Source organism: Notamacropus eugenii, chromosome 4, assembly GCF_028372415.1.
Source record: "Notamacropus eugenii isolate mMacEug1 chromosome 4, mMacEug1.pri_v2, whole genome shotgun sequence".
NCBI lineage: Eukaryota > Metazoa > Chordata > Mammalia > Diprotodontia > Macropodidae > Notamacropus > Notamacropus eugenii.
This window is the reverse complement of record NC_092875.1, coordinates 3,825,993-3,853,003: the sequence shown is the minus strand read 5'-3', so window position 1 is coordinate 3,853,003 and position 27,011 is coordinate 3,825,993. Positions and strand designations below refer to the sequence as shown.

General features: G+C 38.4%; 1 protein-coding gene across 1 annotated transcript; it reads left to right on the top strand.

Annotated features, from left to right (window-relative positions):
- The first annotated feature begins 507 nt into the window (after positions 1-507).
- LOC140498845 (vomeronasal type-2 receptor 26-like) lies at positions 508-17,698 on the top strand. Its single transcript, XM_072599633.1, has 5 exons — positions 508-799; positions 7,830-8,633; positions 11,521-11,756; positions 13,680-13,795; positions 16,510-17,698. Exons 1-5 carry the CDS (start codon positions 764-766, stop codon positions 17,475-17,477), a joined length of 2,160 nt encoding a protein of 719 aa, XP_072455734.1. The 5' UTR covers positions 508-763; the 3' UTR covers positions 17,478-17,698.
- Positions 17,699-27,011: the final 9,313 nt, after the last annotated feature.

Sequence of the window (27,011 nt, the reverse complement as noted above, 5' to 3'; positions counted from 1 at the left end):
CTCACTTTCTCCTCCTGAGTCATCTGGGTCCAGTGGCCAGATATACATCAGGACGATTGGAGATGGCTTCACATGAGGGAAGTAGGACAAGGAAGAGGAAGCGTGTTATTAATAATCAGCTTGGCTCAGCAAGGTTCCACATTGGATGGAGGGACAGACCTCAAGTCAGCAAGACTGATTAAATCCAGCCTTACACATTTACTGGCTGTGTGACCCTGGACAAATCACTCAAGCTCTGTTTCATTCATTTTTCCATTTGTGAAATGGGGATAATTGTAGCACATATCTCCCAGGGTTGATATCAAAATTAAATGAGATAATAATTGTAAGGTTCTGAACACTTCTGGCACCATATAAATGTTAGTTCCTATTGTTATTGTTGTTATTAGAAATGCAAAATGAACTGGAGTGCTGAGTTTCAATCTTCACATAGCTGGGACAACTTTCCTTCTGAAATGATTTCTCTTTTCGGGCTTTGTTAGTCATTTCTGATTCTCTCTTCCTCAGGTGGCTACATAAAAACTATCAGCAGGCCTTGATCATAAGGTTTGTTGTGGAGGAGATCAACAGGGACCCTGCTCTGCTACCCAACATTTCTCTGGGATTCCAGGTCTACAATGCCTACCACAGTGATGAGAGGACCTTGGAGAGCTCCCTGAGGTGGTTGACAGGAGAAAGTCAGCTTGTACCTAACTACAGCTGTAGGGAGCAGGACAAGTCTGTGGCTGTCATTGGAGGAGCCACATCTGCTCTGTCCATCCAGATGGGGACCCTGTTTGACCTCTACAAGTATCCACAGGTGGGTGAAATTGGGCCTGCTGCCCACTAAACCTTTATCAGGCCACTCCAGCTTAGGAGAGAGGGGATGGACCTCTCGTTGTACTACATCCAGATTGTATACAGAAAATAAAATTAGTTACCTAACTCTATGGAAGAGTGAGTGGGGAAGGACTAAACATTTAGATCGTGCCTGTTGTGTGCCAGGCACTGTGTTAAAAGTCTTACAAATATCTCACTTGATCTTCCCAACGACCTTGTGAGACAGGTACTGTTATTCTACCCAAATGAAGCACACAGAAATTAGGTGACTTGCTCATGGTCACCCAACCAGTAAATGTCTAAGGACAGATTTGAACTCAGATCTTCCTGATCCCAGATGCAATAATCTATTCACTGCTTCAAAAATCTGTTGCACGTGTTACAAAAGAGACTAAGAATCACTCATACAGGTAGCAGAAGAGCCAGAAGAAAATAGTATCATAAACCCAAGAGAAGACAGGACATTATGGAGAAAAGCATGATCAACATTATCCAAAACTGCAGAGAAGTCAATATGGATGAAAATTTTCAAAAAATCAATTGGATTTGACAATGAAGGCATTATAGATGACTTTGAAGGGAAAAATTTCAGATAAAGTCTTTAGGTGCTTTGTTGCAAAAGGCTTAGTAGAAAGTGAGAGAAAAAGAAGAGAAGGTATTGAATGTAGATAACAAGAAATTAAGCCATAGAGTACAGGAGAAGTTTAGGAAAATAGCTACCAGGGTTGGTAGGACCCAATGGAGGTTGTTTTTAGAATGAAGGGGGAGGGACATGGGCCTATATATAAGTAGCTGAGAAACTGCCAGGAAATAGGGAGAGATTACAGATTATTGAAAGAGTGGAAATGACAGAGGGGAAAAATCTGTATAAGAAGATGGACTGGGATGGAATGAAATGTTTCTTCAGAGAAGTTTGCCTTTATGTTGAGAGAAGCTGCCTCTTCACATTATACAGACATGAAAGAGATAGAAAGGGAAGACAATTAAGTGATTTTACTTAAGGAGAAGAGAAAATGGAACTCTCATTTAAAAAACACAAAGGTTTTTGGTGAAGTGTGGGGCAGTGTCTTTGGTTAAGAAGATTGATGGAAGGAACGCTAACGATTCAAAGAAGTTCAATAACAATAATGGGGAGCACATACATAGTACTTTAAGGTTTTTATTGTAGCATGCAGGTTTAAAATTTCTGGAATGTAATTAACAATAATCAAGTGTTGGCTATTATTTTTATTACATATTCTCAAAATAAACCTGGAAGATAGGAGCTATTGTTATACCCATTTTACAAATGAGCAAACTAAGCTATTCAAAGAATAAGTGACTTTCCTCAGGTCTTGTTGACAACAGGGCCAGTGCTCAATTCACTATGCCACCTAGGTGCTACTTGTTGAGAATTCTTGGATTATTCTCAGTATTAACTAAGATAAGGAATCAATTAGGAAGAGTAAAAGAATTATCTTACTGAACTGAGTTGTTTTTTTTATTATAGGAAGACTCTATAGTGGACCCAGTCAGCACAATTTCCTGATTTTCTTCTGTTCCATTCATAAGCATACAGATAGAAATAAATTTGTAATGCAGGGAGCAATCCAAGGATGGGCCTTCCAAGGCAAAATCAGTGATAGGATGAAGGGTCTAGTGGATGGGGTGTGGAGAATAGTACAGAAGTGAGCTAATTCACCAATGAAATGAAATAGAGCAGATGAGAGAGTGGCCAAAGTGGGGCTGATGGCCTGGAAGAGCCAATCTCCAGATTATCAATTTCCTTTTTAAAATAGCATTTGTCTTTCCTAGTACAGACTGTGCCACTCCAGATGATGTTTTCTTACTGAAAACATGAGCTTTTGGGGCTACTCTAACAGGGGGGATACACATTGAGTTCATAGTCCACTACAGCTCTCAGGTTTTTCATGTGAAATGTTGCTTACTTATTCCCTTCTTGTACTTATGAGGTTAACTTCTTTTGTGCCCAAGTGTAAGATTTTACATTGATTTCTGTTTTATTTCATTTATTAGATTTAGCACAAAGTTCTAACTGATTAAGACCATTTGAAATCCTTCCTCGCAGTGCCATCCATGTTGGGACTAGCATTCTCAGCTTTCTGTTATTTGCAAATTTAATACATGTGTCATCATCTGGCCTTATCTAAATAATTGACAATGGGCCTAATATGTCAGTGACAAAGAAGGGCTATCTGGAGCATTCTAATGGAGACTTCCTTCTAAGGTACTTTTGTTGTTGTTCAGTCTAACGAATTGTGTCTCACTCTTTGTGACCCCATTTACGATTTTCTTGGCAAAGATAACAAAGTGGTTTGTCGTTTCTTTTTTTCAGCTCATTTTACAGATGAGGAAACAGAAACAAACATGGTTAAATGAATTGCCCAGGACCACGTAGTAAGTGTCTGAGAGTAGATTTCAATTCTGGAAGATGAGCCTTCCTGATTTGCAGCCTGGCAACCTATCCACTATCTCATCTAGGTACACAAGTCAGTGCCCAAGGTGACATTGTGCTATTAGGTACCATGCTCTGGATCTAGGAATTCAACTATTTGACTTAATTGTACTATTGACTAGTCCACATTTTTACATCTTTTTTACAGGAATAGCATGGCAATGCTTAGTACAGTAGAAAGACTATTAGATCTGGATTCAGAGGACTGAGTTCAAATCTGACCTCTTTCAATAACTTGCCCATTTTGGACAAGTCACAACTTCCTTCAACTCTAGATTCCTTCCCTGATGAACAAGAGGATTGAATTGAATGTCCTTTCTGATCCCTCATACCTTTGGACCCATGAGATTCTGCAGTGAGACTTGGTGATATAATCTGCTCAAATATGGGCAAATTACAGCTACAGCTTTTTCATGATCAAAAAGTCTGGTATTAGGGTTATTTCAATATGACACTTTTATTGTTTCTTGCTATGCCTTAAAAATCACATTTACTTTGTGTTTTCAGACTTTCTGTCAATTCAAGTTATTATATTCTTAATGACAATGTACGTATATGTATATATATATGTATGTATATGTGTATATCATTAGTGAGTGAAATACAAAGAAGCTGTATATAAATTGGAGAAAGGCAGAGGGTCTTTGGGTCATTAGATACCAACATATAAAATAAATGCTTGAATAAAAAAGTAAGTTTATATATGAGTTTTTGTATTACATAACAAACTATGGGTAAACATAATGATCCAGGGAAAACAGACTGCAGAGTGGTAATTGCCATTAAGATGGAAGGAGAAATCTCAACAGGATGACTTTATGAACTTTGAAAGGTGAGAACTGGAGTTCCCACTGTCAGTAGCAGTATTGTACACTGGAGACAATAGCATTACCTTTATCAAGCAGTACCAGATGCTAACTTCTCTAATGGGAGGAGAAAGACATACTAATGAGAAATGAGAAACACGAGGAAAGGAAGCTTGAGGACTCTGTTGTTGCTCAGTCATTATTTTCTGTAGTGTTTGACTCTGTGACACCACTGAGCTTTTCTTGGCAAAGATACTGGAGCCGTTTGTCATTTCTTTCTCCAGCTCATTTTACAAGTGAGGAACTGAGCAAATATGGTTGTGTGACTTTCTTAGTCACATAGTTAACAATGGTCTGGGATCATATTTGAACTCAGAAAGATGAGTCTTCCTGACTCCAGAACCAACAATGGATCCACTTCATCACCTAGCTGCCCTTGAGGACTCTACAAGAGCACTACTCTTTGGAGGCCAGCAGAGAGCCATACTGAAGAGGAACTTCATGAGAATTCCACAAAGAGAAGAAAGGACTTTCAGTAATATGGAGATGTGAATTCAGCTTTTGGCTACATGTATTCTCTGCGTTTGAGAAAATTCTCTTCAGGAACCTTTTGGTGTAAGTGAAGAGTGTGCTCGTGCTTAGGCAGAATGTTTTTGTGATAACTATCCCTGCTTTCCCTGTTTAGTAAATACCTTGTCTGAAAGCTCATTAAGTCTAGCTGATGAGGAACATGCCATTTGGGGCACTGGACTCCAATAACTAGAAACCCTCTCAGCGTCCTGCTGTTGCCCATGTTTCTTAGGAGATGAGAGGGAGTAGTTAGTAGCAAGCAAACTTTGTAGAACCAACTTAACAGTTAAAGGAGCACTGGGGAAATGGTCCATTAGGGTAGGCTACAAATACATGATTCTCTGTGTTTTAGTAATTCTCTAGTAAGTATGATGGATTCTGATTTTGCTCCCTTTGGACCTCTCTATGGTCAAAGTGTAATACCCATCATGTGGCAGTGGAAGAAAATAGTTGGCATGGCCAGTTCTCCCATGGTGTTAGATTCATCTCTCATGTTCCCTACAATCCATGTAATTTTCATATAACTTGGTAGCATGCAACTGTTGAACTGATCAAGAGATGTAACCATTGTACAGTGAATTGTGTCCATCTCAACCAGCTTACTTAATACTGGATGTTTACAGATACATATTCTGAATAAGAATCTATTGAATAATGTTTGAAACATCAAAATGACAACATTTCTGTATAGCACAAAGTGTCAAAGTACCTATGATTATCTCCAAGTGTCTTTGAAGAAACTGCCTGCTCGAAGTAAAGATGGATATTCCATTGTCAAAGAGGAAGCCATTTGATTGCCTATTTTTAAACATAACTTTTATATATAAAAAGACATAGGTGTCATACGTTTGGCCTCAAAAACGTATAACACACCTGATAACTTTTTTTGTTCTGCAACTACCATGTGCAAAACATAACAGTGTTAGTGTAACAACCAATTCTGGGCCAACAACAAACATAATTTAGTCTGTTTGGGAAGATGGGAGAATGGACTTCTAGCTGAATCAGTCACAACTCAAGAATCAGATAATTCTTTTTTTACCAGGCAAGTGGGTGAATGACAGGCATAAAAATGGAGATTTGGGTTGGTTAAAATTTCGTTGTATCAAGGAGAGTACTCTAAAATCCACTGAATTATTCCAAGAAATAATAATACAAAATATAGAAAATATTTCTATATTTAATATAAAATAGATAAGAACATGAAACATCTTGCAGAAAAGCAACTGATCTAGAGAACATATCAAGAAGAGAAAACATAATAATTAGACTACCTGAAAGCTGCAATAAAAAAAGAATCTGGATATAATAATACAAGAAATAATGAAAGAAAATTGTCCTAAAGTGTTTAAACAATAGAGTAATACAGAAATAGAAAAAACTCAACCAATCACCATGTGAAAGAGATTCTATAAGGAAAAGCTGCTGCAATATTATAGTCAAACCCTGAAACCCCCACCTCAAGAAGAAAATATTATGAACAACAAGAAAAAAAATAAGTATGACAGTGCCATAATTAGAGTCACACAAGACTTAGTAGTGGCTACACTAAAAGACAGCAGGTCTTGGAACACTCTGTATCAAACAGGAAAAGAACTGGCATTGCAGTACAAAATATCATACTCAGTAAAGGTAAGGAGAATCATAAATTTAACAAAAGGACAATGAATGAATTGCCAGACTTTCAGGATAGTGTTAAAAATAAAACAAACTTGAACTTAATAGAAGATTTGACATATCAGATCTAAAAGAAATATAAGGTATATATCAAAGATTAATTAGAAGGAACTCAGTAAAGACAGACTGTTTCTTTTTTTTATAAGGGAAAATGTAAAATGTATGTCTTAAGTTTGTTATTAGTAATTGGGAAATTCAGAAGAAAGATTGGGGTAGACCTAAGTATAATATGATTCTAAAAAATAGTAAAAAATTAAAAAGGTTAAAAAATAATTAACTTATACAAATGAGGTATGAAAGGAAGAAATGACAAGAAGAATTAGATGAGGGAGGAGGGCTGGTAGCTTTGGAACCCTCCTCATCGGAATTGGTTAAAGAGGGAACAATGCATATATGTTTAGGATGGTATTAAAGTCTTCTAAATTGAAAGAGGAATAAAAGTCTAAAGGGATTGGGAGGGGGAGATGATAAGAGAGGGATTTTTAGAGGGGAGAGTGAGGGAATAGGATAAGGGGCTATAGAAAGGTGTTTAGATTCATGGGAATGGGAGGATACGGGAAGGATCTTGGGTGGGTGGATAGGTTAAGTAATAAGAGGGCAGGATAATGGGTAGAAGTATAGTAAAGGAGTCAGAGGGAAAGGAAATAAGAGATACACACAAACATAAAATAAAGATGAGGAGTAGAATTTATTATAAAAAAAAAAGCAGGGAGAGTAATCATGATCTCAGATAAAGTTAAAGTTAAAATAGATTTAATCAAAAGAGAAAAATAAGGAAACTACACTATATGTTAGTCATATTAATTAATATCATTTTAGACCATTTAAAATAACTAGACAATATAATGTTGCAACGCTGCTGTGACGTAGAAAATGATGAGTTGGTGGATTTAGAAAAATAAGGAGAAAAGAAGAATTATGAAGGAAGAGGCTATCAACCCTTATAGAAATGGAGGACAAGTAAGTAGAGTACAGTCTTACATAGATGCATATGAATGCATATGTCTATCTGTGAGTATTATCAATATTTAAATATATGTGTGTATATATATACATATATATATATACATATATATACAGACACATACAAATATACCCATAATTGTAACTTTCGTGGGGGAGGAAAAAGAGAAAAGGGAGGGAAAAAATGAAGTAAAAAGTACACAACTGTGAACAAAAGAAAACTTACAAGGAAGCAAAGATGGACAGCTCTGAACATAATGCACAGTACTTAGTACACAAGAGTTATTGAAATGAAAACATATTGCTGTATACCTTGAGTCCTCTCACATTCTGCTGTGCACATGGCAATGCTTTTGTTTTCTTTTTTATTGTATATTTAAGTTTTAATATTTGAGTTTGAAATAATTAAATTTTGAAAAAAAAAAGAAAAATCCTATGTATTTATCCCCAGAGAGAAAGGACAGATTGAAGGGAGTTTGTGATTTCTCACAATTCTACCCTTATTACCATATTCATAGAACTCATGTTTCTCTATCCAGCTCAGCTTTGGCCCTTTCGATCCAATCCTCAGTGACAAGTCCAAGTTTCCTTCTCTCTACCAGATGGCTCCCAGAGACTCCTCCTTGCCCCGAGGGGTAGTCCAGTTACTGGTACATTTTAAATGGACCTGGGTAGGTCTGGTGACTTCAAATGATCTCAGGGGTGAGGATTTCCTTCGGGAAGTGACAGGGGAGATGGCAAAGTATGATGTCTGTGCATCCTTCACAGAGAAGATCCCTGTCAGTGAGAGAACTCATGTAGAATCAGAGGACAATTTCATGTCCAGGATAATGGCATCTTCAGCCAAGGTAGTTGTCATTCATGGTGATACAGATTCGTTAATGGTTCTGAGACATTCACAATTGCCCTTTTTCCCAACATATAAGTTGTGGATTACCACTTCTCACTGGGACATCACCATGAGGCCCCACTCTGTGGATAGTTACAATTTCTATGGAGCTTTCACATTTACCTACCTCACCAGGGAGGTACCTGGTTTTAAGTCTTTTCTCAGGTCAATCAACCCTAATAAAAACCCAGAGGACATTGCATTTAAGGAGTTCTGGTTGTCAGCTTTCCGGTGTCAGGAGGAACCTATAAAGCTAGAGCTAGAACAGTGTGCACCAAACTCTACCTTGGAGGCTTTGCCTACATTCCTTTTTGATGTGATCATATCTGGCCTGAGTTACACCATCTACAATGCAGTGTATGCTGTGGCCTGGGCCCTTCATGAAAAGCTTCTGAGGGAATCAGAGATTACACCTGAGGAAACTGGAGAAAGCTGGTTGCCTCACCCTTGGCAGGTAAGGTTCCCTTAAGAATTGGTCCTATCCATTGCTGATTCCTGATGTTTTGGATGAAAGTCAAAACAGGGCGTTCTCTCACAGAATCTTTGAACTCCACAAGTAACCAGTGCAGCGTACTGTGGAGCTATCACAAAGCTCATATTCTGGAAAGTATGTCTTTCTGCATTCACCTTATTTTAGGTCTTGGATACTTTCTGGTCACATTCTTAACATACTTAAGCTGACTTTAGCCAATTTAAACTCTGGATTTTTTTTCTCATAAACTGTTACTTAGCTCTTCCATCTTATGCTTGTGAAGATCACTTTTTGAACACATGAAACATTTTTCTGCCTCTATGTCATTTAATTATTCTAACTTCAATTTCTCCCTTTCATTTTCATAATCAGTTTGAACTTCTCCATTTGACATTCAAAGTCTTTCATCATCTGGCTCACCTCATCATTTTCTAGTTTTCTTACATGTCAAACCCCACTATCATAGACTTTGAGACCCTCTCTCACACAAAATACTCCCTCTCCCTACTACAAGTTTTTTTCGCTGACTGTTCTGTATGCCTGAAATTTTCTCCCTCCTTTAATCTGCTGTCCTCCCTAAAGTCCATGCTAAAATTCAGTTTTCTATGGGAAGACTTTTCTAATCTCTCTTAATGCTACTGACTTCTCACTGATGATTATCTCCATTTACCCCCATATATACATCTTTTGGTAAATGGTTGTTTTATATTGTCTCCCCAACAATAGGAGCCACTTGAGAGAAGCAACCAGCTTTTGCTTTTTTTGTGTAAATCCACATTTTGCAGAATGTCTGACACATAGTAAGTGCTTAATCAATGCCTATTGAGAGTTGACTCAATGACAGATATGATCTATCCTCTAATCTTCTACAGCCTTTTTTGGATCTTGACTCTCTTGTGCTAACCTTGGGTGGCCCCCAGGGTTCTGGCCTCAGCTTTCTCCTCTTCTCTCCTATAATGTTTTACTAGGTGACCTCAATAGATCCCATGGGTTTAGTGATCATCACTATGCAGAAGATTCTTGAGTTTTCTTCTCCAACCCTAACCTCTCTGTGGACATCCGATTTTGCATCTTCAACTGTCTATTCAATGACTTTAACTGGATGTCCTGTACATATCTTAAAGTCAACATAACTAAAACTGAACTTATTATTATTCCTCTGAGACACTTCTCCTTCTAAACTTCCACTACAGGGCAGCGTTCAAACTGTCTTACTGAACACTTTATGATCCGTGGGATGACTTCTCCTGCAAATACACGTTGTGTCCATAGACGGAGTGGACAAAAGCTCAAAGAGTGATCCTCATGTGGCACACTGGTGACTGCATGAACTTTCACCTTCAGAATGGCAGATCCTTGAGTTCCTATTGGCCTCGTGAACTATGACCTATTTTGTAAATGACTTGATCAACATACAGACCGTGCCTGCTGCTTCTCCAAGAATACAGTGGTTCTGTTGGCTAGATCATGCTGTTGGACTCTCTTGGGTTTGCTCCTTGATGCCAGCTGAATTCTTCATCTCCTCCATCTCCAGGTTCCTTTGCTTGGGAACTGTTGGGTTCTTTCCAAAACAAGGACCCTTAGCTTTGGACTAATGGAAGCCTTCCAAGTTCTCTTCCTCATGACCTTATCTCTTAGACCAGCCACCTCTCAGGCTTTTCACTTTGACAGCTCTTCCAGACTGGGACTGTTCAGCGACAGCCCTGACCTTTACTTCCAGTGACCTACCCATTAATTTTCCAGACCCTCATCTCTGCAAGTTAGGCTATTTGCCAGTCAATAACAATTTGCCCAATAATTTAATGAGCTTCAAGGTTCCCCAAGTTTTTTAAATTCTAGAGGGCTCGTTTTGGACTATACAAATGAATGGCTGAGTTAAAGGGCCAGTAGAGATCTATGCACTAGGAGCAAGTTTGTGTCCTCTTCAGGAATTTTCATATGCAAATGATATAACTCAAAGTCTTGCTTTCTTAACAAGTCAATCAATCCATAATTCTTTAAATTAATAAGTGTTTTCTTTGTGCCAACACTGTACTAGACATTGGGGATACAAGTATAAAGACTCACAATGTTCTTACTTTCAAGTTATTCAGTCAATCAGTATTTATTAAGCATTTACTCTATTGTATGAACTATGCTAAGGGAAGGAATACAAAGAAAGGGAACAAATTGTTCCTGTCTTCAAGGAACTTAACTTCTAATGAGGAAGAAAATAGGTATATACATTTATATACACCTCATAAATATAAGTCCATAGAAACAAATATAATACTCACAATAGCATGGTCTTTTGCCTAGGAACAACACAATCGTCCTTTTGGACCACATTGTTTCCTTCTCTGCTGCTTTAAGGAGTTGATATTAAACTCAAACATAAGAACACAGTGACAATCACTCTGACAGCCTAGTTAGAAAAACTCCTAACATTTGAATCTGAAAGTGGCAATTAGGAGGAAGGAGAATTCTGACTCCCTCAATATGACTAAGATTTTGCCCACCAAGAAAAAATTTCCTTTCCCAACTGTGTTGCTCCTTTCAGTTTCATTGGAATAAGGAAATGGAATGATGACAGTTAATAATAGCGATAATTTTAATAGCCCTTTAAAATCTATAATGAGATTTTGTATCTTATTAGGTATTATTACCTTATTTTACAGAGGAGACAAGAGAGAGGATAAGTAACTTGCTCAAGAACATTTAGCTAATAAAGGTGTGAAGTAGAACTCCAGCTCACGTGCATCATACCTCCAAAGGGGGGGTGCAAATCTCTGTAAACCTCTGACTCTCTCATTTCTGGCATAGTACAGAGGTCTTACTCCTTGGAGAATCCTGATACCAAGAAATGACAGAGATTTCTCTTCCTTTTCAGCTCCACTCCTTTCTGAAGGACATTCAGTTTAACAATACTGCTGGTGACCAGGTGTTTATGGATGAGAAAAAAGGTTCTGAGGCTCAATATGACATTAAGAACTATGTGATTTATCGTAATGATACTGAATTGCTGCTAAAAGTGGGCCAATTTCTCCCCAATTCTTCACCTGGTCAAGACTTCACCATGTGTGAGGAAGCCATTGACTGGGGATGGATTTGCATGTCAACTTACATGTTCAGTCAACGAGAACAATTCTCACTCTATGTTCCTCGCTAAATATTCAATATTTATACATAAAAATCTCGCCCAGCTCCTTATTTTCTTTTGTCTTGGAGGCAAACCATTGCATGAAAAGAATAACCCATCTGGTTTCCAAGCACTGTGATAGCATCATAGGATACTGAACAGGAAAGCACGTTAAAGGTCACCTTGTCTACCTCTTTGTTTCACAAAAAAGGAAAATGAGTCCCAGAAACCTTGTGATTGTCCTAAAGACCTTTGACCCCAAAGTCATTGTTCTTATCCACTTCCCTGTATCTTCACAAATAAAGGTGAAATTTCCACTCTCTTCAAATGAGCCAAGATAAAATTTCACTCAGCCTCTGGGCAAAGATTTTTTCTTTTTTTCTATGAAAATTAGAATTAGTATGACCTGTATTTTCCCAAATTGGTCAAATATTGGATGTGCTCTAACTGTCTCCATCACACTCCATTTCGTATATAGCTCTGAAGAATCTCCTCTCACCTCATTTTCACAGATGATTTGGGGTCTCTAGTGCAAGGCTACAATCTCTTCATTTGAGCTCCAGGGGTCACCTTAAGGTATCTTGGTGAAGATGTCTTCACTGTTAGCTGAATAAGGAATTTTGTTATATTGGCTCCAATATAAATTGCCATGGATTAGGGCCCAAGTTTTATTTCAATAATTTACATCAATTAGGTTTTAGAAAGAGATATTTACTGAGAAAACATCATGAAGATAACAGTACAAAAATTTCTCCCTAGCTAACACTTGAAGACCAACTCTTCCTTATACCAACTGGGGTATAGGAGACACAAACTTAAAATGTTTTTTTAAAGTATTTGCTCCACCAATCAAATTTTAAAATCCAGCACCACTACTGGGCAATTCTTTGCCTCTGCTATGGCTAAATTTGGGTCTTCCTCAGCAGGACTGTGTTTGTTCCTTAGTGGAATGCAGTTCAGTTCTAGACTCCCATCACTGGATTTATGGTGGCTCACTCTCCCAACCTTGCAAAGCTCACAATTTCCAAGACTCCTTCACCTAAAAGCAAGCAAGAAGAAATAAAAGAAGCAAAACACAGGGGTCTGGGGTCACTGGCCACATGTTGGCCATGGGTGGAATGGACTTCAAGCCTTTCCCTGCCTAGAGGGTTACAGCATGTCTCTCACTCAGATGGCAAAGAGAAACAACCTTGGTCAAGTAATGGGATAGTACCCCATGCTGCCTTTTGAAAGAATTCTCAGTTCTGGCTTAACACCCAATCAAAGAGCACCTCCATTTCATGTAACAAGGGGGTCTCAAACAGTCAGAGTATTAGGGGATGCCTGTAATGCAAGAAAAAGTTTTTTTCCATCATTATCCAGCATCACCTTTTTTCTGGAAATAAGACTTCCACATGGACTGGCAAGAGTCAGAGCACAGTTCTCACCCCCTGGGGAGATGGTTATCATTGTAAAATTTCCTATTATGAGACAGTCAATTCACTCCTATTCTATATTCTTATGGTCTTTACGTACTACACAGAGAAAATTTAAACGTAATTTTGAATGGTCATCAGCCTCTTATTCAGGAACTTGGGTCATTACCATCACAATGATGCAGGGTATATTTAGCAGTGCTGAATGTAAGTATCCTAAGATCGTTGATACCAAAACTTTCATTTTGCAAATGACAAACCTCAAGTACACAGAGGTCAACAGTTTCAGCTAAAGTACCACAGTAGTTGACAGAAATAGCACCAGAAAGGAAATCCCCTGAATATCCCATAAGCCATGCTCATTGACACATCAACCAGGCATACCAGTCAGAGCTGTTTTAGAGGATACAATTTCTTGGCATGCACCATCTACACCAAATATCTCTTTAGTTAATGGTGTACTTCCCACTCTCTTGCAATGGCTCAGGTTCCCAGATCTGTGTGCAGTGACATCTGTGGCCCTGGATACAGGAAGACAACCGAGGAGGGAAAGCCTGTCTGCTGTTTCAACTGTTCCCAGTGCCCAGAGGGGGAGATTTCCAATAGAACTGGTAAGTGTCTGCAAGGGGCTTCCCTTGTGAGTCTTCTGGAACAGAACAGTGGGATTGTGCTACTGGAGTCATATTCAACCCACAGTAACATCATTGCCCAAGTAACAGGATATAAATCACCAAGGAGAATTTAGAGCAAATGTCTGAGATAAGGAAATATAACAGGAAATAGCAACAGTCTGAGAATGTTATCTGACATTACAACATTACGTAAGATGCAATTGATTTGTGTGTGTAGGTATGTATGTCTGTATTACATGCATATGTGTATGTGTGTATACTTACACATATGCTACATAAATCGGTGGGTGAGTGGGTGTATGTGTGTAGATTGACAGGTTGATAGAGGTCTTCCCTTATGTGTTTGTGGCTCATGAATTACTGGTCTCATTCTGGGGCTGAGCATTGTGAGACAGGAAATAGATTTGAGCTGTAGTGAGCTTCCACCCACCTCTCAGAGGCAAATATGAAATTTTCCATGTGACCAGTTATATAGAAGTAACTGTTCAATATTATAAATTTTAATTTCTTTTGTTTTTTAATAAACTTAAGAAAAGGATGTCAAAAATATTAATAATGCACATTAAACTTACAAGTGGGTTGCGCATGCATATCCCACAAAAGCCAATTGCTAAAAATTTACCACCACAGCCTTGAAAGAAGATGGATAGAATGTTTGTCAATGGATACCTATGATTTGGAGGAAGTGAAGCAGTATAAATTCTCTGTTTGTTTGTTTTTCTTGGATAGAAAATGCAGAAGAGGAATTTGACCAAGGTAGGGATACAGGAAGAGATTCCACTGAAGGGGGCTCAGTTAGGCAGAAAGGCTGATCTGTTGCTAGGACCCAGCGAGGATGAGTTCAATCTGGGAGTCTGAGGTTTAAGAGTGATTTGGAGAAGGGGGTGGTTTAAGATAAAGATTAGAACATGTTGAGAAAATAATATTATCAGAAATAAAGGAATTTGGGAGAGAGTTCTTTCAGGTGGGTGGTGACTAAAAATGAGAATGAGGAAAGGTGAAGAAAACTGGCTTTTAATGGAGTAGATGATTCTCATTTCAAGTGTTCCTGGGAAGAAGTATGAATTCCCCTAGGTGGAATGGAAAATGCTTAAAATATTCATTCTTTTCTGGAAGGCTTTGGTATGGTTTGCAAAGAATCCCTGATGACTGGAAGCATGTCACTCAAGCATGTCAATCGAGGGTGGTTACCTAAAGGATTCGTTATAGAATCTCACTAATGGAAGGGATCTTGGCCATCATCGTTTTCAGATGTCTCATTTTATTTATGAAACCCATAGAGATGACATGATTCCCTCAGATGTGATGTGGTTTATGCCATGCCTAATACCTTTGTTTCCTGACTTTGGGCCCAGAGCTCTTTCTTTTAAACTCTGTAGTTCAGTTCATGTACCAAGTTAGAGATACAGAATAAAGCAAAACTACATAAGGTGTTCAGGAGAATAATGCACCTCACGGATGATCATCCCTGTCATGAGCCCAGTGAGGGGAAGAAAGGTGTAGCAGAAAGAGAAATGGTCCCAGAGTCTAGAATACCTTGGGTCAGTGCTGTCTCCAAATGTTGGCATTGTGCCCCAGGGCAAGGTCATTTATTCCTCTGTGCCCCAAGGAACTTTCTAAGACAGAAGTTCTTGGCACTTTTTATATCCTGGCAACTGGGGAGGATTATGAACTGCCTTTCCGCTTTTCATGTTCATAAAATTTAAAATACAGAAAATACTACATTTCAGGTAAGATTAGTAAAATGATGATGTATTTTATTCACATCTAAATTTGTGGGCCCTCTGAAATTCTCTCATAAAACTCCTTGGAGATCTGGGTACCTTTGGTGAAAAATCATTGCTCTAAGATCACACTTTGTGGAAAAGACACTTCTGCTTGTATTGGTCAATAATAATAGCTAGCATCTATATTGTTTTTAAAAATCTACAAAACACTTTACAGATATTATCTTATTTGATGCTTACAACTGCCCTAGGCAATAGAGTATATGATCTCCATTTTACACATGAGGAAATTGACACCAGTAGTGGTTAAGTGACTTGGCCAGGATCACTTAACTAGCAATGGTCTGAGACCAAACTTGAATTAAATTATTCCTGATTCTAACCTGCCTCCAAAGGCCAAGGTAATGACCTGAGAAAGTTTCACTCTACTAATGAAGTCATAGTCTGATTTGAAGAGAAAAACAAAACAAAATACCCAATTTTTAGTTAGTGAAGTATCATCTGAAGGTATGTATGATTATAAAGAGAACTCAATTGTGTAGGGGGGTAAGGGAGCCATAAACAGGCCTTTCTCTGAATGTAGATGACTTGGTTCATGATGAAATCCCTCAGGAATTAGCGCTCAAGTTATTTTTATCTTTTTTTTCTTTCATTTGAAAACATTATTCTACAATGAATCTTATGCAACAAATTAAGTCCTGAAATCGAGTCAGAGTTAGGCTGGTTCTAGAACTTTGTTTATTTGTCTGGTGTTTTGGGTCTGCATTACGCTAATCACATCAAGCTCAATGCTAGGTGCTGTGGAGACAAAGGGCAAAATTCATTCTGCACTCAAGGAGTTTACCCTTAAATACGGAAGACACTATGTGGATAGCATATTTATGGGAAAAAATCCCAGAGAAGAGGTCACTAGCAGTAGATCCTCCTGCCCAAGACAGGATCTGACTGGATTTTCTTCCTCTTCAGATGTGGACCACTGTGAGAAGTGCCCAGAAGATGAATATCCAAATAAGGACAGAAATCACTGCCTCCCCAAGGTTGTGAACTTCCTGGATCTTGCAGAGCCTTTGGGGATGACTCTGGCATTGATAGCTGTGTCCTTCTCTCTCCTGACAGCCCTGGTTCTCTGGGTGTTTGTGAAGTTTCGAGACACTGCCATAGTCAAGGCCAACAACCGGACTCTCAGCTACACTCTCCTCATCTCCCTCACCTTCTGTTTCCTCTGCTCCTTGCTCTTCATTGGCCGTCCCACTGCAACCACCTGCCTCCTCAGACAAATAACTTTTGGAGTTGTCTTCACTGTAGCCGTGTCCTCCATTTTAGCAAAAACCATTATGGTGGTTCTGGCCTTCAGAGCTACAAGACCAGTTAGTAGAGTCAGGATGTGGGTGCAATCTAGGGTGACCAACTCTGTTGTTCTCATCTGCTCTGGCATTCAAGTGATTCTCTGTGGCATCTGGCTAGGAACTTCTCCCCGCTTCCCAGACATGGACCCACACTCTGAACCTGGTCATATCATCATTCAATGTAATGAGGGCTCTGATATTGCCTTCTACTGTGTCCTGGGCTACATGGGCTTCCTCTCCCTGGGGAGCTTTACTGTGGCTTTCCTGGCCAGAAACCTGCCTGACACCTTCAACGAAGCCAAGTTCATCACATTCAGCATGTTGGTGTTCTGCAGTGTATGGGTCTCCTTCCTTTCAACATACCAGAGTACCAAGGGCAAAGCCATGGTTGTTGTAGAGACCTTCTCCATCCTGGCCTCAAGTGCTGGGTTACTGGGCTGCATCTTTATTCCCAAGTGTTATGTGATCCTACTGAGGCCAGAAAGGAATATCCAAGGAGTGACAAAGAAAAAAGTGGATTCTAAGGGCAGAAATTATTCTAGGACCTTGCCTAAGAATTCCTGTCAAAAGCATAGAAGATTTAAATAATAACTATTGTCAGGTCTGTTCTGTTACCTACAAAGCAGTTTTCCAAATTAAGTCATAATTACTTCTCCATCTGAATCAGTTGTTTTAGACGAAATGTCATCAAAATTAATCACTTGCTTTTTTGTCATCCTTGACTCAATGGGGACTTCTCCCTTATCCCAGGGCATGCTATGAAGAGTCTTTCTAAGGGCTGTCCTTTAGACGCCCTCTATTTACTATGGTTGGCTCCCACTATTTAAAAAAATTCTTACTCAGTCTTTTAAAATACAGTTTTCAAGAATACCTTTTCTGAAGGATTCAGGAATCCCCCCCCCAGGGGGTCACATTATTCATCTGGAAAGCTTCACCACTGATAACTCCAAAATGTAAGGGTACAGGGGGGTCTGTCTCAAAAGAATTTAAACACTCAAATCTTCTTTCAGTCAAAGTAACAAGGTTTATTTGTGATAGTAATAGAAATAGAATAGATTCTAAGTGAATCTGTAGTATTGTAAAGTCAATAGGAACAGGCAAGATTCTGAGTAAATTTACAAGTGCGAAGAGGATGAGACTGATATTTATATACAGAAAAAGTGAAAGGGGTCACTGAAAAAGATTTTGGTAGGATTAAGGAGTGGTGAATAGCCTGGAGTGTGCTAGGTACAACAGTGGAAAGATCTAGACTCCCAGTAAATTTTTCCCCAATCCATGATTAGTGAAACTTGTTGTATGAGGTAAAAGCTCATGGCACCATAAGTGATTTTGAATTGTTGGATGGATCATAACAATCCATCAATAATCAATAGTCAATACATCATCTTAGAGAAATGCCACAAGTTAGTCAAAGAAAATGTGATACATGTGGAGGTCTACATCTGGAAAGGATTAGAGGACAATTTTAGCCTCAGTCTAAGATGGGATCCTCTTGGCTCAGATTATTGTGTTCCTTTGAAAAGGAAGGTAACCCACCTGTCTATTGCCAGCACTTACATCTCAAATTTAAATTTATCTTGGTGTAAAAGCCAATCATTAGAGATCATTTGTATATGCTTGCAAATTCTCAGGAAGCCAAGTTCATTATTTAAGAATTCCATTAGCCAATCTTTTTGGGAAGTTTACAAAATAAGGGAATTGTTTGCTGCCTGTGCTAATTTTGGCCTGATAATTAACAACAAGTAAACACAGGTGCTCCATCAACCACCACACCATCCATATGTGGAACCAATATTTATAGCAAATGGAGAAGTTTTGAATGCTGGGGATAAGTTCACTTACCTTGGTAGTGTAATTTCCAGGAATGTACACATTGACAATGAGGTTGACACTTGTATTGCCAGAACTAGCTCAGTGTTTGGGAGGCTCCAAAGGAAAGTTTGGGAGAGCAGAAATATTAGACTGACTACCAAACTGAAGGTCTACAGAGTCGTTGTGCTGACCTCATTGTTGTATGCCTGTGAAACATGGACAGTCTACCAGGGCCATGCCAGGAAATGCAATAGTTCCCATTTTAACTCTCTTAGGAAGATTCTGAAGATCATCTGGCAGGATAAGGTACCAGACACTGAGGTCCTTGCTCGAACTGGACTGCTAAGCATTCAAATTCTGCTTCAGAGACCACAACTCTGATGGGCTGGCCATGTTGCTTGAATGCAAAATGTATACTTGCCAAAAAGACTTTTTTATGAAGAACTCACATGGAGCAGGTGATCATATGGTGGTCAGAAGAAGTAATACAAGGATGCTCTCAAGGTCTCCCTCAAAAACTTTTAATTTGATTGTGCTACATAGGAGACGCTGGCACTGGAGCGCTCAGCATGGCATACCCACATAAGAAAGGGTACTGTGCTCTATGAGCAAAACAGAATTGGAACAGCTCAAAGGAAACAGAGGATGCGTAAGTTTGAAGTATCTCCAAATGTTCACATGGACTATCTGTGCCCAGTCGGTGGTAGAGCATTCTGAGCCTGTATTGGTCTGATCAGACACAATCATATGCATTGCAACTTCACTTTATCATGGTGATGTCATTTTGGTCTTCTTCAAGGAGAGAGAGAGAGAGAGACAGAGACAGAGAGAGAGAGAGAGAAACAGAGAGAGAGAGAGAGAGAGAGAGAGAGAGAGAGAGAGAGAGAGAGAGATTACTTAACAAGGCCCAACAGCAACAGATAGAAAGAGAAATTTCATTTAAAGTATCTGTAGACAGTACAAAATACCTGGCAAGACAAACTCAGGACCTGTTGAACATAATTACAAAGATACTTTTCCCCACAAATAAACTCAAATCTAAATAATTGGAAAATTATTAATTGCCATAGGTAGGCTGAGTTAATACAAAAAATGACAATTCTACCTAAATTCAATTACTTATTCAGTGTCATAGCAATCAAACTGCCAAAAATTATTTTATAGAGCTAGAAAAATAACATCAACATTTATCTGGAGAAACAAAAGGTCCAGAACATCAAGGGAATTAATGAAAAGAAATGCAAGAGAATGTGGTCTAGAACTAACGGATCTTAAATTGTATTATAAAGCAGCAGTCATCAATGATGGTGGCTAATCCATGATACTGGCTACGAAATAGCATGGTGGATTAGTGGAATATGATAGGTACACAAGACACAGTAGTCTAAGACTATATCAATTTACTGTTTGATAAACTCAAAGACTCTAGCTTCTGGAATAATAACTAATGGTTTAACAAATCTGCTGGGAAAACTAGCAAAGAGTATGACAGAAATTAGTCATAGACCCATATCTTCCCTGTACCAAGATAATTAAAATGAGTACATGATTTAGATACAAAGGCTGATACTATAAGCAAAATAAGAGAGAAAAGAGTAGTTTACCTGTCAGATTTATGGAGAATAGAAGAATTTATGACAAAACAAGTGAAAGAGAACATTATGAAATACAAAATGGATCACTTTGATTACATTAAATTGAAAAGGTTTTGCACAAATAAAGCCAATTCAACCAAGATTAGAAAAAAGCAGGAAAGTAGAAAACATTTTCACAACCAGTGTCCCTGATAAAGGCCCATTTCTGAAATATAAGGAGAACTGCATCCAATTTATTAGAAAATAAGTCATTACCCAATTGATAAATGGTTAAAAAAATTTGAACAGGCAGTTTTCAAAGGAAGAAACTAAAACTGTCCTATGAAAATTTGCTCTAAATCACTATTGATTAGAGAATGTACATAAAAACAACTCTGAGGTATCACATCACACCTATCAGATTGACTAACATGACAAAATAGGAAAATGATAAATATTAGAGAAGATGTGGGAAAAGCAGAACACTGGTGCATTGTTGGTGGAGTTGTGAACTGATCCAACCATTCTGGAGAGCAGTTTGAAACTATGACCAAATGGCTATAAAACTGTGCATACCCTTTTGACTCAGTAATATCACTGCTAAGTCTGTATCTTGAAGAGATCACAAAAATGGAAAAAGAACCCACATGTACAAAAACATTTACAGAACCTCTTTTGATAGTGAACAAGAGTTGGAAATTAAGGGGATCAACCATCAATTAGAACGCCTGATCAAGTTGTTGTATATGAATGCAATGGAATACGATTGTTCCATAAAAAATGATGAGTAGGTAGACTTCAGAAAAACCTGGAGAGACTTACATGAAGTGACATTGAGTGAACTGAGCAGAAGCAAGAGAATATTGTATATTAGTAACACAAACATTGTGTGATGACCAACTTTGATAGACTTAGCTCTTCTCAGCAATACAAGGCTCTAAGATAATTCCAAAAGACTCATGATGGAAAATGCTATCCACATCCATGCAAAGAACTATGGAGGGAGGGTGGGGCCAAAATGGCAGAGTAAAAAGATGCACATGCTCTAGCACTTACCCCACAGCCCACAAAATACCTGTAAAAAGTGCTCTCAACAAATTCAAAGCAGCAGAAGCTGCAGAACAGCAGAGTGAAAGAGGTTTCCAGCCAAAGATAACCTGGAAGGTGGACAGAAAAGGTCCATCTCACAGGATGCTGAGTGGAGCAGAGTCCAGCCCTGACCATGCAGCACTAGGAGGAACAGGACCTGAACAGACCTCTGGGGCAGAATTCCCAGCAGAGAGGGTCCAAAATCCCTCAACCCACAAGAAACAAAGAAAGCTCCAAAGGTCAGTGTGGGAGGTCTTTCCCAGCTGGGAGAGAGGGGAATGGGGTTCCTCCACCACTGGCTTCAAACAACAGCAGCAGCAGCAGCTGGTGGCCAGCTACAGCGGCCATGGAAGCAGCCTGGGTCCATTGTCCAGGCAGCTCAGCTTAAAGCCTCTGGGGAATTGAGCAGCTGATCTGAACCTCAGCCCTCAGTGGCAGCCCCACCCTCACCCAAAGCCCCTAGAGGAGTTGAGCAGCTGATCTGAATCTCAGCCTTGAGCAATGCAATGGGGAGAGGAGAAATATTAGGACCCTCTTCTTGACAAAGGATTCAGAAGTCAAGTAACTGGCTGGGGAAATGCCCAAAAAAGGGGAAAAAATAAGATCATAGAAGGTTACTTTCTTGGTGAATAGGTGTCTCCTTCCATCCTTTCTGGTGAGAAAGAACAAGGCACACTGTCAGAGGAAGTCAAGGCCTCTGCCTCCAGTATCTTCAAAATGAGTATGAAATGGACATAGACCATAGAAGAGCTTGAAAAGCGTGTCAGTAGCCTGATAAAGGAGAACCAAAAAATGCTGAAGAAAATGACACCTTTAAAAAGAGGCTAACTCAATTGGAAAAAGAGGTCTAAAAAGCCAATGAGGAGAAGGAGGCTTTAAAAAGCAGAGTTAGCCAAATGGAAGAGAAGGTTAAAAAGCTCACTGAACAAAATATTTCTTTAAAAAAGAGAATTCAGTTCAGGAAAGCTAATGACTATGAGATAAACCAAGATGTTAGAAAACAGAACCAAAAGTTTAAAAAATTAGAAAATAATGTGAAACACCTCATTGGAAAAACAACTGACCTGAAAAATAGATCCAGGAGAGACAATTTAAAAATTATAGGACTACATTAAAGCCATTATCAAAAAAAGAGCCTAGATATTATCTTTCATGAAATTATCTAGGAAAACTACCCTGATATTCTAGAACCACGGGGCAAAATAAATATTGAAAGAGTCCACTGATCACTTCCTGAAAGAAACCTAAAAAGAGAAACTCCTAGGAATATTGTAGCCAAATTTCAGAGTTCTCAGGTCAAGGAGAAAATATTGCAAGCAGCTAAAAAGTAACAATTCGAGTATTGTGGAAATACAATCAGGATAACACAGAATCTGGCAGTTTCTACATTAAGGGATTGAAGGGCTTGGAGTAGGATATTCCAGAAGTCAAAGGAACTAGAACTAATACCAAGAATCACCTACCCAGCAAAACTGAGTACAATACTTCAAGGGAATAAGTGGTCATTCAATGATATAGAGGACTTTCAAACATTCTTGATGAAAAGACCAGAACTGAAGAGAAAATTTGACTTTCAAACACAAGAATCAAGAGAAGCATGAAAAGGTAAATAGGAAAGAGAAATCATAAAGGACTTTCTAAAGCTGAACTGTTTACATTCCTACATGGAAAGATAATATTTATAACCCTTGAGACTTTTCTCAGTATTTGGGTAGGTGGAGGGATTACACACACACACACACACACACAGAGAGAGAGAGAGAGAGAGAGAGAGAGAGAGAGAGAGAGAGAGAGAGAGAGAGAGAACAGATTGAGTTGAATCAGAAGAGGTGATATCCATAAAAATAAAATAAAATAAAAATCAAGGGATGAGAGGGGAAAATACTGGGAGGAGAAAGGAAAAAAAGGAATGCGGCAGGCTTTAACTCATAAAAGAGATGAGAAAAAGCTTGTTCAATGGAGGAGAAAAAGGAGATGGTGAGAGGGTAAAAGTGAAGCTTACTCTCTTCACATATGGCTTCAGGAGGGAAGGACATGCTCACTACATTTGGTATGAAAATGTATCTTACACTACAGGAAAGTAGGGGAGGAGGGGACAAGTCAGGTGAAGGGGATGATAGAAGGGAGGGCAAAAGGGAGAAGGAAGTAGCTAGAAGTAGACACTTTTGGGAAGGAACAAGGTCTAATGAAAGAATAAAATAAAAAGGAGGGACAGAGTAGGATAGAGGACAATATAGTTAGTATTACACAACATGACTATTATGGAAGTCTTTTGCAAAATGACACTTATATAGCTTGTATTGAATTGCTTGCCTTCTCAGTGGGGATAGGGAGGGAGGGAAGGAGAGACAGAAGTTGGAATTCAAAGTATTAGAATAGAATGTTGAGAATTATTATTGCATATAACTGGGAAATAAGATACACAGGTAATGGGGTGTAGAAATTTATCTTGCCCTACAAGAAAAGAGAGACGATGGGGATAACGGAAGGGTGAGGTGTTATAGAAGGGAGAGTACATTGAGGGAAGAGGTAATCAGAAAGCAAGGTATTATGGGGTGGGGGAGGGGAGAGATGAGGAGAAAAATTGGAACTCAAAATTTTGTGGAAATGAATGTCGAAATCTAAAAATAAATAAATAAATACAAAAAAGGAAAAGAAAAAAAGAACTTTGGAGTCCAAATGAATATCAAAGGGATACTATTTGCTCTCTCTCTTCTCTTTCTCTGTCTCTTGTCTCTCTCTGTCTCTCTCTCTGTCTCTCTGTCTCTATCTGTCTCTCTCTCTCTCTGTCTCTCTCTCTCGGTTTCTTCTTTCTCAAGCGTTCCCCCATTGGTTTTAATTTTTCTTTATAACACAATTATTGTGAAAATATGTATAATATGAGTGTATATGTAGAGCCTATATCAGTTTGCATGCTGTCCTGAGGAGGTGGAATGGGGGGAAGAGGAAGAAGGGGGAGAAAATTTAGAACTCAAAATCTTATGGAAGTGAATATTGAAAATTAAAAAGAAAGAAAAAATGCAATTATTCTTTTCCAAATACATGTGAAATAATTCTTTATATTGATTTTTTAAGTTTTTGAGTTCCAAATTCTCTTTTTCCCTCCTTAATGAGAAGGCAAATAATCTGATATGGGTATATATGTATATATGTATATATACATACATATATACATACATATATGTGTTATGATAGAGGTTACATATTTGATATAGGTTATATATGTATGTATATTTATATATGTATATATACATATTTGAGTCATGGAACATATATGTACATATTTTTCATGTTGTGAAAGAAAGTCGATAACAAAAATAAAAATAAAGTAAAAGAAGCATGCTGGCATCTTCAGTCAACCTTCATTAGTTTTTTCTCTAGAGATTGGTAGCATTTTGTCATCTCAAATCCTTTGAAATTGTCTTGGATTCTTGTATTACTGAGAGTAACTGAGTCATTCACAGTTGATCCTTATAAATATCGCAGTCACTATGTACACCATTGTGGTTTTGCTCATTTCACTTTGGATCTCTTCATGGAATTCTTTCTTGGATTTTCTAAAAGCATCATTTCTTATGATGCAATAATATTCCATCATAATCATTTACCACAAGTTGTTCAGCCATTACTCAATTGATGGGCATCTCTTCAATTTCTAATTCTTTGTTATTATGATAAGAGCAGCTATAAACATTTTTGTACATGTGTCTTTTGTCTTTTCTTTTTTAATCTTTTGAATTACAGAGATGGTAGCATTATTGAGGGGTTAAAGGGGATACACAGTTTTATAGCACTTTAGGCAGAGTTCCAATTTGCTCTGCAGAACTGATGGTTCAGTTCACAACTCCACCACTAGAGCTTTAATGTTCTCGTTTTCCTATATCTCCTCTAATATGTGTTATTTTCTTTTCTGTCATATTAGACAATCTGGTAGGTGTGACGTGGTGTCTATGAGCTGTTTTAGTTTACATTGCTCTGATCAATAGTGATTTAGAGAATTTTTTCATATGACTATGGATATCTTTGATTTCTCCATTTAAATACTTCTTGTTTCCCTTTCATTTTCTTCTGCCTACTTATTTGATCCCCTTACCATCTGTGGGCTGAGCATTCCAGAAGCTGTCACTGTAAATTTAGTGACCCCCAAGACCTGCTGCTGTCTTGCCTGGAAGTAGCCTGCACTCCACTCTCTTCCAGTGAGGCAGGTATTTTCTGGCAACCTTCTATATTTTCTTGGACTGGAAAAGTTATTTCACCACATCCTTTTCTTCCTTCTGCTCCATCAGAATTTGTTTGGAGGAATTATTATAATGTTATTTCAATGAGAATTTGGGGGAGTTCAGAAGAGTCCTTCACTTTACACCACTATCTTGGCTCTGCCCCTTAGACATATATCTCTTAATAAAACACTAGATCATATTAGCTGGTCACATCACAATACTGACAAAGAGACTGTGATTGTATTAACAACCTCTCCCTTTCTGACTTCCCCCCTCAGAACTGCTTTCAGATGAGCTGCTACATAGGAATGCCTCTCCTATCTTGTACTTGGGAGGTCTACCTTTTAAATCAATATATAACAACTTATACTTATTGGTACTGATTTTCAGCTGACTCATTTCCCCTGATTTTACACCAAATAAAGTTGTTTTGAAAACTTCAGGACTCAGTTCTCAAGTGTATAGTTATCTTTCAGGTTTATGTTATTTAGGGCAGCTTGGTGTTCCAATAGCTAGAGGGCCAGGTCTGGGTTCAGGAAGACTCATCTTCCTGAATTCAAATCTGGCCTCAGACATTTACTGACTGTGTGACCCTGGATAAGTCACTGAATCCTGTTTGGTTCAGCTCCCTCATCTGTGAAATGAGCTGGAAAAGGAAATGGCAAACCAGCTCAGTATCTTTTCCAAGAAAATCTCAAATGCTGTCACAATGACATTACTGAAATGACTGAACCATAATTCAGGTTTGTGCTATTTAGATATCTACATATGCCTTTTTTTTTGCTTTCTTCCATGTGATTAACAAAAAATGAGATAGTGCAGAAGAAAGAGAAGAGGATTCTAAGTCAAAATATATGAGAAAGATTCATTAATCAAAGCTGAAAGTCTTGGTAAAAATTTTTAAGATGTATGGTGGCTGATGAGAAGAGTATTAAAGGAAAGGTGACTTTTTCACAGATTGCATATCAGAATCTCCTGAAGTACTCAGCTATGCCTTCTATACCATTATATGAGGGGCCCTAATGAGTAGTAAAAAAAAGTTAGGAAAAATAACTGAAATAATTAAGTGATTTCTAAATCATTGCAATGGTCAAATAGAGATATGCTAGACAGATGTGTATTATTATTTAAGCCAATTAGGACTCTAGCAGAAATTTTTAGGCATTGAACCACAATCATTTTTGTTCTGGGAATCCACTTTCTTCTTTATCCCTAGGCATTTCTGTCTGGCCTCAGCAGGATCACATAGCGTCTTAGAATAAAGATGCAACCCAGCAACAGCTCTGGAGGCCAGGATAAAGACCTCCCCAGTCACCATGACTTTCTTTTAGGTGCTCTCATATGTGGGGAGGAAGCAAACACATACACTGTAGAGCACCAATATTCTGAATATGATGAACTTGGCTTCATTGGAAGTGTTAGGCAGG

Coding starts and splice junctions, on each gene's coding strand:
- LOC140498845 (XM_072599633.1), top strand. CDS start 764: ATGGGGACCCTGTTTGACCTCTACAAGTATCCACAG. Junction 800..7,829: donor ACCTCTACAAGTATCCACAG/GTGGGTGAAATT, acceptor TTCTCTATCCAG/CTCAGCTTTGGCCCTTTCGA. Junction 8,634..11,520: donor GGTTGCCTCACCCTTGGCAG/GTAAGGTTCCCT, acceptor CTTCCTTTTCAG/CTCCACTCCTTTCTGAAGGA.